General features: G+C 40.4%; 1 protein-coding gene across 2 annotated transcripts in view; it reads right to left on the bottom strand.

Moving 5' to 3' along the window:
• Positions 1 to 12,942, bottom strand: part of DPP10 (dipeptidyl peptidase like 10) — a 512,130-nt gene that overhangs the window by 49,296 nt on the left and 449,892 nt on the right. For both annotated transcript variants that reach the window (XM_053405055.1, XM_053405066.1), the window contains exons 8-9: positions 2,908 to 3,028; positions 1,467 to 1,621 (exon numbers count right to left, since the gene is read on the bottom strand). In XM_053405055.1, the coding sequence (XP_053261030.1) occupies positions 1,467 to 1,621; positions 2,908 to 3,028 (276 nt within the window). The remainder of the gene's footprint in view (positions 1 to 1,466; positions 1,622 to 2,907; positions 3,029 to 12,942) is intronic.

Below are 12,942 nucleotides of genomic sequence, written 5' to 3' on the forward strand. Positions count from 1 at the left end.
ATCACTTGCTTGCAGCCCAAATATGCTGCTGCCATGGTGTTACTTTGGTGTGTGTTTTTTAATCTTCGTTGCTGACTGATTCTAGCTAATCAGGAATTATATAGTGACTACATTATCAAGGCATCAGAGAGCCAATCAGGACCACTTCACGACACCACTGAGGGCAAATGAATCTCTCAGATTGTCCTTATTCTGATGGGGGATGGATGTGTCATCACTGCTGCAGAAAGCAAGCAGTCTGGCATTCTTTTCTCATTGCATATGTGTTTTCACTGAAATAATGCAAGTCATAGATGGCCAGCTGCATGGCAGAATTTGGACAGAACCTGAATGTGGATGCCATCCATATGCATTTCATTCCTTTCACTGAAATGTCCATTTGAATGTGTAATGCCATCTCAATAATGTTGCACTGAATCAACTACATATATTATGAGATTAGGATGAGGTGATGTTGCCACAAGAGGGATGTGTTCTGTCTTCCCTGACACCCATCACCTTGTAAACACTTTTCACAAGGGGATGTCAAAGTTGAAAGGATTGGTGCTTTTTGTATGGGATGAAAGCATTTGTAAAAAGTGCCAGGGAAACCCTATTTTGGCTCAGCAGCAGTCATAAATATTCCAGTAGTAATGAAGTGGAATACTGTACTGCAATAACAAAGTCCTTTGTCAATATTACCAGATCACTAGCTTCATAATTAATTATGGTGAATTGAAAGCTAACAGAAGTATTAAATAAAGGTAAAGGTTTTATTAACATAATTCTGCATTGCCTGTGATAAATGGAACTAGACTTTCATTTCCTCTTCCCAAAGCTTAATTTTATTGTACAGCTTGTCTTTAATTTTGTTTTCCTTTTGGCAGTATAGAATAAGACATTGCTAAAGAAAACTAACAAAGCGATTCTAGAGATTAATTTTCCTGCTACTGAAAAGAAACAGGATATCAACTGATTTATTAAGTAAAAATAGTGTTGCCATTCAGTTGTAGACACTGTCATATCATTTAACAATTTAATTTAGTTAAATGGAATAATTGTAACTGTCAAACAGATCCTATTACATGATAATATTATTAACTTGTTATGTTTATATTAGTTTTTATTTATGATTTACTAATATTGATAGGTGAATTCATATATTCACAGCAAAAAAATCCTTGAAATCTTGTTGATCCAAATGCTTGTACAAAATACCCAACCCCTCCAGATGTGCATCATATGTAGTTATATTAATATATTAAGTTATGTTGTCCTATACTAAACAAAAGAGCTTTTGTTTCATTCTTTAATCCAGAAAAGAACAAAGCTTTTGTAGCTTTTTGAGAAAACAGTGTATACAGTAATTTCTGCAAAAACCATGACAACAAAAAATGGCTTCCTTTCCTTTTTGAAATAACTGTTTTAGTAACACTGAACACTATACCTTAGGCAAGTAATGAAGACTGTATGTAAAATTTCCTTACCTTTGGATAAGGGTACTGTTTTCCTCTGGGATACAGGAATCCAGTAAACCGGGGAATAACCATGTTTGGTACCAATGAGTCATTTATCATAAGAAATGCCAGCCTCTCTCCATCAGGTGACCACCAGTGAGTTATGTGAGAATGAAGGAGCTCCTCTGGGGGAGGGGAGGGAAAATGTTCTTAAAACCCATGAAATTAACAATTGCCATATATAATTTAGATCCCAATCCACTGGCTGCCCACAACAGCTTTGCCACTTTCTCCACTGTTGTCTAGAGTCTCACTGAAGATTGCTTTATATACACATTTTGCTGCTGTTGGCAAACTTCCTACTGTTAAAAATAAATCAAACAGAGCAAACAGACAATGCTACATTATTTTGTACCAGTTAGGCCATAGCACAGCCAGGAGGCTGTGATTTTCTATATTCAACTAGATTAGTACTGTTTTGAAATCTGTTCAATATCTCAAAAAAAAATTTTTTTTACTGCAAAAAGGCTTTTATTTTCCTTTTTTGTAGATCTCATTCTCAGAATACTTAGAATTTCTGTGATTGTGGGGTTTCAGCTTATTCTTTCGAGCTGACCCAAGGTGGTGTGTCTGTTTCCTCTCCAGTAAACCTTTCTGCAGTCTCCTTAGCTGCTCACACTTCCTGATCTGAAAACACTCAATTGGAGGAGTAACCTCATGATATCTTTACCTAGTCTTCATCTGTGGGAAGCTGGAGAGGCTGCAGAGTGAAGACCACTGGTGGGATGATTTAATGAATGAAAGAAACAGACACCTGAGAATTTCATTGACACTCTCTCTCTCTCTCTCTATATATATATATATAGAAGTGGCTGTATCTCCTTCCATAGTCTTGTGAAAAATATAAATTGAGATGCTGCAGGAAGAAATGTAAAATGCCAACAGCTTTTTAGCTGCCTTGCATGAACCACAATTTCTAATGCTTGTCTTTATAACCACAGATTACTTCCAGGACACTGTTGGGTCCCTTATTATTCTGCATCCCTATATTTATTTGTATCAGAATAGTTATATGCAACCAAAGTATAATATTTGTGATGCAATGCAAAACTAATAGTCATATTTATAAGTTGAGCATAATCATATACAATTTCTGCAAATATGCCAATGAAAAATAGGTGGAGTAATTTTCAGGGCTGTTATGCAAAATAATGTATGTTCTTGTTCTGTTCCCTTCCCCATACAATAGTTTTCTTCTTGAAACAAGAAAATAAGGATTTTGACAATTTAAATGATCACAAACAAAAGCTTATATATAGGCATCCCTTTGTTTTAATGCAGACAATTTTGCAAGAAAACATTAAAAAGAAAAATCAACAGCATTGTCCTATAATGAACAGATTGTTCTCAGAAAAATTGAATGCATTTATGTCCTCTGCATTTCTAATAAAGTTGCATCTGTGCAATTTACCTTCATATAACCAGTCTGCAATTCCATTAAATACAATTCCTTCTTTTCCAGACGATGTTAGTCGCAATGAGCTACTCTTTACATCAGGCTGGTAGTAGATGTTATTTTCAAAAATGTAAATCTAAATTAAGTAAGAGGGGGAAAGGTTTAATGCAGAAGCTAATGAATATTTTCAAGTTCAGTGACAGGGGAAAAAATATGCAGTTTAATAATATTATGTACTGTAAAGGATAACTCTTTCTAGTTTTCCACCAGCCATTTCCTTCCATTTACTGCTTTTTATTGTGATGTAGATTCCAGACATTACCAGAATGTGGAAATGGATAGAAGCTGAATAACGCACATTCACATTCACCCTGTTGAACCTCTCACAACTCCAAAATATTCTCATTCATCTACATAGCAAATGTTGTTTTGCTTCATGCTGTTCCTGAGAGGGACCAAGATAGTAGGCTGTATGCTGAAATAGGACTGAAACTGAAGGACGTAGCTGATATCCACAAGCTAAAGCTTATTTTGCTATTTCATCGTCTCTATATTCTAGTTTTCTGGAAGTCCTACAACCTGTGTTACGGCCACCCAGCTGTGTCAGCTGTCCTGCTGTCATTGTTGGACCATAAATATTCAATCTGTTAGTGGACCTGAGAGTTGTTAGTGCACAGTAGACCTAATGCACTTTACAGTTTAGTTGCTGAATACCCCGCCCCTCTGTGAGCTGGGCCCAGCAAATCCCCTCAGAACCCACCTCACCAGAGCAGCTCCCTCTGCCTCTCCCTCCCTTGCAGCTGGGCCCCAGCTCCAACCACGTCACAGCGGAGTGACCCAGCAGCGAAATGTGTAGCCCCACAAGAAACAGGAAGGGAAGGGAGAATGTGCAGTCATTTCCTAACCTTGCCCCATGATGTGCTCGGCTTTCCCTCTCTGCCCTTGCCACCTAAGATCAGTTCCTCCTCTCCAGATATCTGGTAAACATATCCATTCATAATTATATTTATTAATCTACCTGTGCTTTTTTCTAGAAAAAAAGGTGCCAGTACTGCGTACCAGCACATACCGCCAGAAAAAAGAACTGGTCCCACACAGTGGCGTAGCGTGGGGGGTGCCAGGGGTGCCGGCCGCACCGGGCGCAACATCTGGGGGGGCGCAAGTCCAGAGGGCCCAGCCGCGTCGTGCCCTCGGCCCGCCCCTATTGTCAGAGCGGCCGGCCAGCCTCCGCCTGCTCCTACCTTGCCCACCCGAGGACTGCGGCAGCGCCCGCCCCCGTGGCCACCTACCCTCGTCTCGCCCATTGGCTTGCCTCCCTCGGCCCCGCCTCTCTCCGATGGCCGCGGGGGTGTCCTGCTCGGCGCCAGCGCCTTTTTTCAGGAAGTAGGGAGGCTGGACGGGGAGGTGGGGTCGGAAGCGGGCAGAGAAGGAGGGGAGCTCGTAGCCAAAAGGGCTGCGCCGGCCGGCAAAGGGCCGGGGAAAGTTTGGAGAGGAGAAACGCACCGTCATGATTTCCCGGTGGAAGCGGCAGGATTAGGGATGGCGAAGCGTAATTACGCACGAATTTCGCTGGGTGAGAGCTTCGGGGATCGATCGGCGGAAATGGGAATAAATTGGAATATGAGAAAGAGAGAGAGAGAGGGACCATCATTCATAGGCATAGATTTGTAGGGTTAGGGGGCGCAAATCCACAGGTTAGGGGGCGCAAATTACTTGCCTTGCCCCAGGTGCTGACAACCCACGCTACGCCGCTGGTCCCACATATATGACTTTTTAGTTGCCATTCTAATTCCAGGGTCCACCAGCCACCGTATGCATATAAATTGATTTGATGAATGTGTTCTTGTTGTTTTGCTCTCTGTATACTTTTTAAAAAAGTATTTATGGAAATATTGTAACTGTTTATATGTTTTCATTATATTGTAATTCGCTTTGGGATGCCTCGTGTGAAGAGAATCATAAATGAAATAAGCATATATATCTCCAATATGGATACTAGCACTCCAAACCAGAACTGTGAATTCTCATTTCAGAATAAAAAACTATAGTTCCACACAGGCATTTGACACTGTGTACACAGTATACACAAAGGGTTGTATACTGGATCCCTTATGGACAGGCCATGAAGTGTTACAGCATTAGACCAAAAATGGTGGTCCTCTAATAAGTGGCTATTTTTTCCTAGGTTTTTAAAAACATTTATTCCTTCCCTTATTCATTTATTGTATATACTCGAGTATAAGCCGACTTTTTCAGCACATTTTTAATGCTGAAAAAGCCCCCCCATGGCTTATACTCGAGTGAGGCCAGTGGCAGCGGTGGCGGAGGGACGAGCAGCCCGAAAGGAGCCCTTTCTCACCTCTAGTCCCGCCACCGCCGCCCGCCTCTCGCAAGAGCAGGCACAGGAGCCATGGTTGGGAGAGGTGCTGCGCTGCACTGTGCCTCTCCCAACCGTGGCTCCTATGCCTGCTCTTGCGAGCAGCAGAGGCAGCAGCAGAGGGACGAGCAGCCCGAAAGGAGTCCTTTTGGGCTGCTCCTTCCTCCTCCACCGCCTTTGCTGCCACCACCAGGTTTGTGGTGTGGTGAACCGGCATATACTCGAGTCGGTAAGTTTTCCCAGTTTTTTCTGCTAAAATTAGGTGCCTTAGCTTATATTCGGGTCAGCTTATACTTGATACAGTGGTACCTCGGGTTAAGTACTTAATTCGTTCCAGAGGTCCGTTCTTAACCTGAAACTGTACTTAACCTGAAGCACCACTTTAGCTAATGGGGCCTCCTGCTGCCGCTGCGCCACCAGAGCACGATTTCTGTTCTCATCCTGAAGCAAAGTTCTTAACCTGAAGCACTATTTCTGGGTTAGCGGAGTCTGTAACCTGAAGCGTATGTAATCTGAAGCGTATGTAACCTGAGGTAACACTGCATAAGGTATCTTTTACAATCTCTTACTATTTCACTCTCTTTTGGACTCAAAAGTTACTCATTAAAGTTGTCCTTTCCTATGTGCTTGTAAACAGCAGCCACAAACAGCTGTGTTTTCACAGAACTTAATTACTTTTTATAATGCAATTGCGTAATAGAAAAGAACATACTAGCGATAGTGTAAAAAACAATGCACTTCTGATACTTTAAAAATACACAGGTATCTATCACTATAATAATTTTAGGAGAACACAAAACCTTCTCATCTTTACACATAACAGTATGACCTTTGCTCCTTCAGCTCAAACACTCAGGGCTTCTGGGGCACAGCACTCCCACAGAGAATGTCAAGCAATTTTGTTTTAAAGAAACATGCCCCCTAAAGCTCAAAGCAATACACTCTTTCCTATCTCACACACACATTTTACACTTTTATTTGAACATTTCTATCAATCTATTATTCTCTGGCCAATCAGGTCTATACAGCACTCAGCGTATCCAAATCCCAAAGTACAGAATGACCCAATTTCTAAACAAGAGGAATGTATTTAGAAGGACTTTAAATGATTTCAACTTTTTGAATAAATCCATGAGAGGCACTGTTAAATAAATGAGAGGACTGTTAAATCAGTAGTTCTACAAATATTAAATAAAAGAAGTGACAGCATCCAGTTTTAGGAAAGATGTGAAACTCATGTAATAATAACCTACAGGCATGAAATGGAAGTCTTGCTTGTTTCTCTAGCCTTCTAAAAATATTAGATTGTAGCCCCAAGGTATAAGATTCACAGGTTTAAGACTGAATGTTGTGTAAGGAGACTTCTACCTGTGCCGTGGGACTTCACCTTCCCCTCCTTCCCCACTGTACCCCCAAAATCTGCCTTGGAAGATCTTCCAAAGATGAGAAATCCATTCCACCAATTGTGTCCATTCCACTGGTGGGCACTGTTGAATTGCACCCAAAAGTAGTACTGTATGTTATTTATAGGGCTAATGAAGATAATATTCATTATTTATTTTTAATACTAATCTCAGATACCAATCTACTCAATAAAAGAATTGTTTTCTGTTTCTCCACTCCTGTATCATCTTGGAAAAGATGCAAAGCATTCATAAACTTTCACTTAAAAGTTCTATTAGCTATGCTATGACTTATCAGATCCACATAAACATGCTGTCTACTGGAGAGAATCTTGCACCCACTTTGCTCCTCCATGGTCCTTTTAGCATGGACAGCATGCTGCAACAGCTAAGCCAAAGTCTGACTGAACCCTGGATTGTGGGGTTAAGGTCTCTCTTTCCTACTTCGCTCCTCTTTGAGAGCAGGCTAAGAATGGCTGACTCTTGGACCATGCCAGCTGAATTTGCTCCCTTTTGGCTGCTCATCCATTTATATTAGCTGGCTTGAATTGCACTGCCAACCTGCACAACACAAGGAAAAATATGCTACCTGACCAAGAAACTAAAGCCAAAGACTAAGTAGGATTTTTTTTTTAAGTCGCCCTCTGTTATGGGACTACAATTCCCATCATTCCTGACCACTGGTCTTGCTAGCTAGGAATGATGGAAGTTGTAGTCCAAAAACAGCTGGAGACCCAAGTTGATATTGATATAATTGATATGATATAATTTATGATCATGAGATGGCTACGCAAAAATGTCACTAATAGGTATAGGAAGTTGTATTATTCAGGTAGTGCTCAATCCAATATAAATTTTGTGCATCTTCCAAAGCTTAGATATCTGACTGTCAGCTCACCACTATAGTCGTATATAATATTTAGAAGAATTTCTTGTGTTTTCCTTACCCAAATTAGTCTGAGTGTAATTTGCACTGCCAGCACTTCAGAGTTGTTGTTTGCTATGTTATTAATAAAGCTATGGCCCTTTAACCTCATATGGTTGTCATGTGTGTTCATTCTGGTGTGTGGGTGTGAGAGGGACATCACATCTGTATAGCACTTTCACGGTTTTTAAAGTGTTTCACAAACATTATCAAGTTGTAATTCTTACAATAGCCCTGTAGGGTAAAGCATCAAAACAATGTGAGGTATATATTTCTTTTTCTGTAATTTCTTTCACTGTATCAATACTATATTGCAAGCACTGAATGTTCAGTGCAGTCCTATATATTATGATGATATATAGCATAATTCTGAAACTGCAGTTCTCCTGAAAATAGTTGAAAGAGAAATTGCTTACATGGTATCATATATAGATTCAAGTGTGTTCTCATAAATTTATTGGTGGCTTTGTGCCTAAAAAGCTTTCCCTGATTTTTGGCATGAAGATAAGAAATAAATTGAAAAAGGCAAGAGGTGGAACCAGGCTATATTACCTTGCATGAAAATCCTTCTTTTTTTCTTTCTTTTTTTTTTAAAAGCTTTTCTCCTAACTGTCCCTGTGTGAAGACTAATACCTTTGATTGCAATTTATTTAGTGATTAGTAAATTTGAAATATTTACAAGCTGGGACACAAATACATGCACACACATGCATATTTCCATGTTACATCACAGAGCTCTTATCCTTTGGCAGTCCCATTCATGTACCATTTTGTTATTTAATAAATATATCTTTGGAAATTAGGATTAGAGGGGGCTTAAGAGTTTATCATAATCACATTTTTATGATACTGTGAAGAATTAAGGGCGCAGTCACATTAACATGGTACCTCTGTAAGGAAGCCTCCATGATACTGTATATTTATAGTTTCATAATAAAATGAAACGTTAATCATCCAGCTAAAGTAATTGTCATCTCTATGATGATAAAAACAAAGGTTTCAAGACCCAGTTACTGGTTCACATGCCGTTATCTGAACAGACATTAATGGAATTGCTGATTTCATGGTTTGGCAAGCGCTTCTGATACTTCAAGGCAGTGGTTTTCACCCTTTTTGAGTCCAGGGCTCCCTTGACCAGCTACGTTCTTTCTGTGGCTCCCCTGGGAATCCCCACTTATGCAAGGGTTTCATTCTGGACCACTGTTCACATCGCCAGGATGAGAGTAAGTGGGGATCCTCTCTACTCTGTCCCTGCCCCACCCTTTTCTAGTGCCATTTTCAATGTGTGTGTAAGTGGGAGTGTGCGTGCTGATTGTGCACAAGTGAGGATTCCCCTGTACTAGGTAAAAACTTGTGTTGTTTTGCCATTTAGTGGTTTTGCATATTTTTGTTTTGGGGCAAAGGTGCCCTGCCTGACCTCACCTTTGTGTTTGGTCTGGATCTCCCCCCCCCCCCGCCTTTGATGCAGCGGAGGAGAGCTAGGAGGGGGAATAGAGAGAGAAGCCACTGTTTCTGCAGAGGCATGTACATTTTATCTTTAATGTGGGGTGGCAGGGTTTGTTTTTTAAAGAAGAGGGTGTGAGAGGAAAGGGCACACACATGGAGAGAGAGACGGGGAGGAAAAGGAAGAGGGAGCGATACAGAGAGGAGCTTCTACGTAGCGCACCAGAATTGTACAGGGGGAAGGACTAAGAATCTAGGACATATCTGGGAGAAGGCAGTGTGGATTGGCGAGAGTAGGCAGGAACAAGGAAGGGGAAGGGGAAGGCGGTGGCATGGAGGACGAGGAGGGAAGAAAGGTTGGCTGGGGCGCCCCTGAACATTCTTCAAGTCTCCCCAGTGAGCTGTGGGTCACCAGCTGAAAACGACTGCTTTCAGGAGAAGAATTCTTAGTGCCCACTGCAAACATTAATCAAATGAAGAGAATAGCATCACCATTTCCAAGCATGTGCATGCACACACACTCTCTCTCTCTCCAAAGACAATATAAAAAGGCAAGTTAAAAGACTATATTATTATAAGGCAGTTTGAGCTACAATACCATAGCATAATATCTCTAACCTATTTTGGCTCCATTGTCTTCTTAAACTCAAGCAATCAGTACTCATCCAGGAACAGTAAGCTTATTATTATGCAATCAGGTTACCTCACAAGTTCTTGACAAACACACCCCTTGCAGATACAGGACAAAGGAAATTCTCTGCCACAATGTACTTCAAGTCTTTTCCTCTCTAAAAGTACTGCATAAGCTTTATGCCATGAGGTGAGATCGCTCAGGGATGGTGTTTATGTTAGACACACTCACAAGAATCAACAGGTTGAATGAGCAGGTGCCCTTTTGTAAGCTGAAGGCCTCTTCTGCATGCAAAAGAACTTTTTCTGCCTCTGTTCAAGACCACTGTGTAAGAAGAGAGAAAGACTATTGAAATGTAGAGGTGTACTTACATCTGTGGCAGGCATTGTGCTTTCTTGCACAAGGTCTTTTTAAATTCTCTCAGAATTTTTTATTTATTATTATTATTACTTAGCAGCCCTTTTTGTGGCTTTTTATATGCTTTTAAATATTGCCCAACCCCAGGCTTCTTGAAGTTCATCTTTGCTGTGGCGAATTTTGTATTGTAACTGTGTTTCCATGGTTTTGCATTATATGTTACATTTCATGTTACATTTTTACATGCTCTACCCAGAGCATTTCAGTTATAGGCTGACATAGAAATTAGGACTGTGCACTGGGATCTAGCCGAATCCAAAACTGAGTTGGGCTAATCTGGGTAGATCCCACCTTTGGCCAGCACGGGTTGATAGAGCTCAGGGTCGGCCAACCTGAAGCAATATGGGGTAGTCTAAGGCTGTCATAAGACATCAGGTGGCGGGTGGGGGGGGGGATAAGGAAAGGCAGGCAGCTTCTGCAAAGAGTAGCGCAGAGCCGTTTGCAAAGGGGCTTTCAATCAGTCACACATTGCACTTGGCTTTGTGTGCCTGTTCCCAGTAGGGGAACATCAGTACACAGTCAAACTGAGCAAAACTGAACCCAAAATTAAGCACAAAAATGGCTGAAAGTCATATTCCTTTTCAGGAGGTCAATACAAATGGGTTGTATTTAGGCACTGAAGGCGGCAAAAATGTTGAGCAGAGACAGACTCGCCAAATGTCCCTATTTTCCAGGGATGTCCCTGATTTAGAGAAGCCATCCCGGTTTCTGAATTGATCCCAGAATGTCCCGCTTTTCCTTAGGATACCCCTATTTTCATTGAAGAAATATTGGAGGGTATGGAGGTATCCAACACCTGAGCTGTCTGAAGGAAGCCCTATTCAGTGGTACCTCAGGTTAAGAACTTAATTCGTTCCGGAGGTCTGTTCTTAAACTGAAACTGTTCTTAACCTGAAGCACCACTTTAGCTAATGGGGCCTCCTGCTGCAGCCGTGCCGCCAGAGCACGATTTCTGTTCTCACCCTGAAGCAAAGTTCTTAACCTGAAGCACTATTTCTGGGTTAGCGGAGTCTGTAACCTGAAGCATCTGTAACCTGAAGCGTATGTAACCCGAGGTACCACTGTATAAGGATGTTTTTTATGTTTAATGTTTTATTATGTTTTTAATATAGGAAGCTGCATAGAGTGCAGGGGCAACTCAATAAGATGTGTGGGGTATAAATAGTAAAATTATCATTATGCAATGAGACGTCTCCCTATTTTCATCAGAAAAATGTTGGAGGGTATGCAGAAAGTGAGGGAGGAATAGGCATAGGCTTTTGCACAGCATCAAAAGCACAGAAGAGGCCCTTGGGATTCCCAGGCTGAGTGTAAGTGTGAATTTAGCTAGGTTGATGGCAGAGGAGAAAGATTTTTTATCACACTGTTCCATCCGTTAGATTACTCCCACCAAATGGCTTTCAATACAAAAGTCACAAATGCAGTAAAAACTATTCAGACTCTTGCTGAGGTACTTTGGACCCAAGCCATTTAGGGCTTTAAAGGTCAGTGTCAGCATTTTATCAGCTGATTGATGGGAAAAGAGGATTGCAATTGGATAAGTACAATGCACCATCAAAGATAATGGAATTATTCATTGTACGTTTCAAGGATCAGTAGGTTTTGTGACAATTTACCCTCTGCACACCAGGTTTGATAACCTCCTTAAACTTAATGTTCTAGACTAATAGATAATAACAAATGTCTGATGTCTTGATGTAGTGAGTACACAAGAATTCACACCTCACTGAAACTTTTTTGTGTGATTTGCAATAAACATATGGGAACATTCTAACCATAGTATATTGCTGAGAATATTAATCTTGTATTCTTGTCAGTCCTGCTTGTTTATTTTATTGTCTTATTTCTTATATTTTTTAACTTTTGTGTATTATATAATATTGTAAGACAGGACTAGTACTGGGCCCACAGAAAAATGCAGCAAAGTGCTGAGAAGAAGTTGTGTGTCAAACAGTGGTGAAAAATCAACCCAAAAGATCACTGAAGGGGAGCACATTTCACAGGCAGGTAAAATGTTCACAAAATGGGTATTTATTAAGTCAAAATAAAGCAGCAGAATCTTTGGTTCCATCAGACTAAAATCTAGTTTTATACAGAATGTGGATTGCGCAAAAAATATAAAAGGGTCAGTAAAAATATTGTCACCCCAAGAGTGTAAATACTGAAAGACGTGTTATAAAGGATCTCATTGTTTAGTTTGGACTCTTCCATTTTCCTAAAAATGAAGAACAAATAGGAACATCAAAAGGAAGTGAACTGAACAAGGCCAACGTACCATGGCAAATCTAAATGGTGAAGTCCACTGCAACATGATGAAGATCAGTTTATTATTGAAATTACTGGATGGTTACAAAGTGAAATATACTCCATGTTGATTTCCAGGAATAAATGTTGTCAGGATATCCTGCTTATATTCAGGTAATCAGCTTCTCTATCATCCATGACACGAATAACTAAACATCCAATTCTTCAGCTCCCATTACATTAAAAGTCTAGCCTACATGACATCTCTCCTTGATGTGATATTGCCAGCTAATTAGCTGAATGATTTAAAGCCTTCAAGATGTTTTCCCATATGAGCTAGTTGCATATCCATTTGTTCTTTTTCCTGTTCCTGTGTATATAATCGAGCCAACCTCAAAAAGAGTGGATGAAATTAATCCATCACAAGTAAATGGACAAGAATCATGTTGTCCTGGTCATCAATATGCAATGCTCAACATTGAGATAAAACATGAATTTCTTTGAAGTTTGGAATAATTATTAACATGTTTCTTTACCATGCAAACCTATACACATATACTCAGAAGTATGCTGAAGTCATCTTGAGTTCCATGAAGCTTAATCCAAGGTA

Source organism: Podarcis raffonei, chromosome 1 (genome assembly GCF_027172205.1).
Source record: "Podarcis raffonei isolate rPodRaf1 chromosome 1, rPodRaf1.pri, whole genome shotgun sequence".
In the NCBI taxonomy this organism is placed as follows: Eukaryota; Metazoa; Chordata; class Lepidosauria; order Squamata; family Lacertidae; genus Podarcis; species Podarcis raffonei.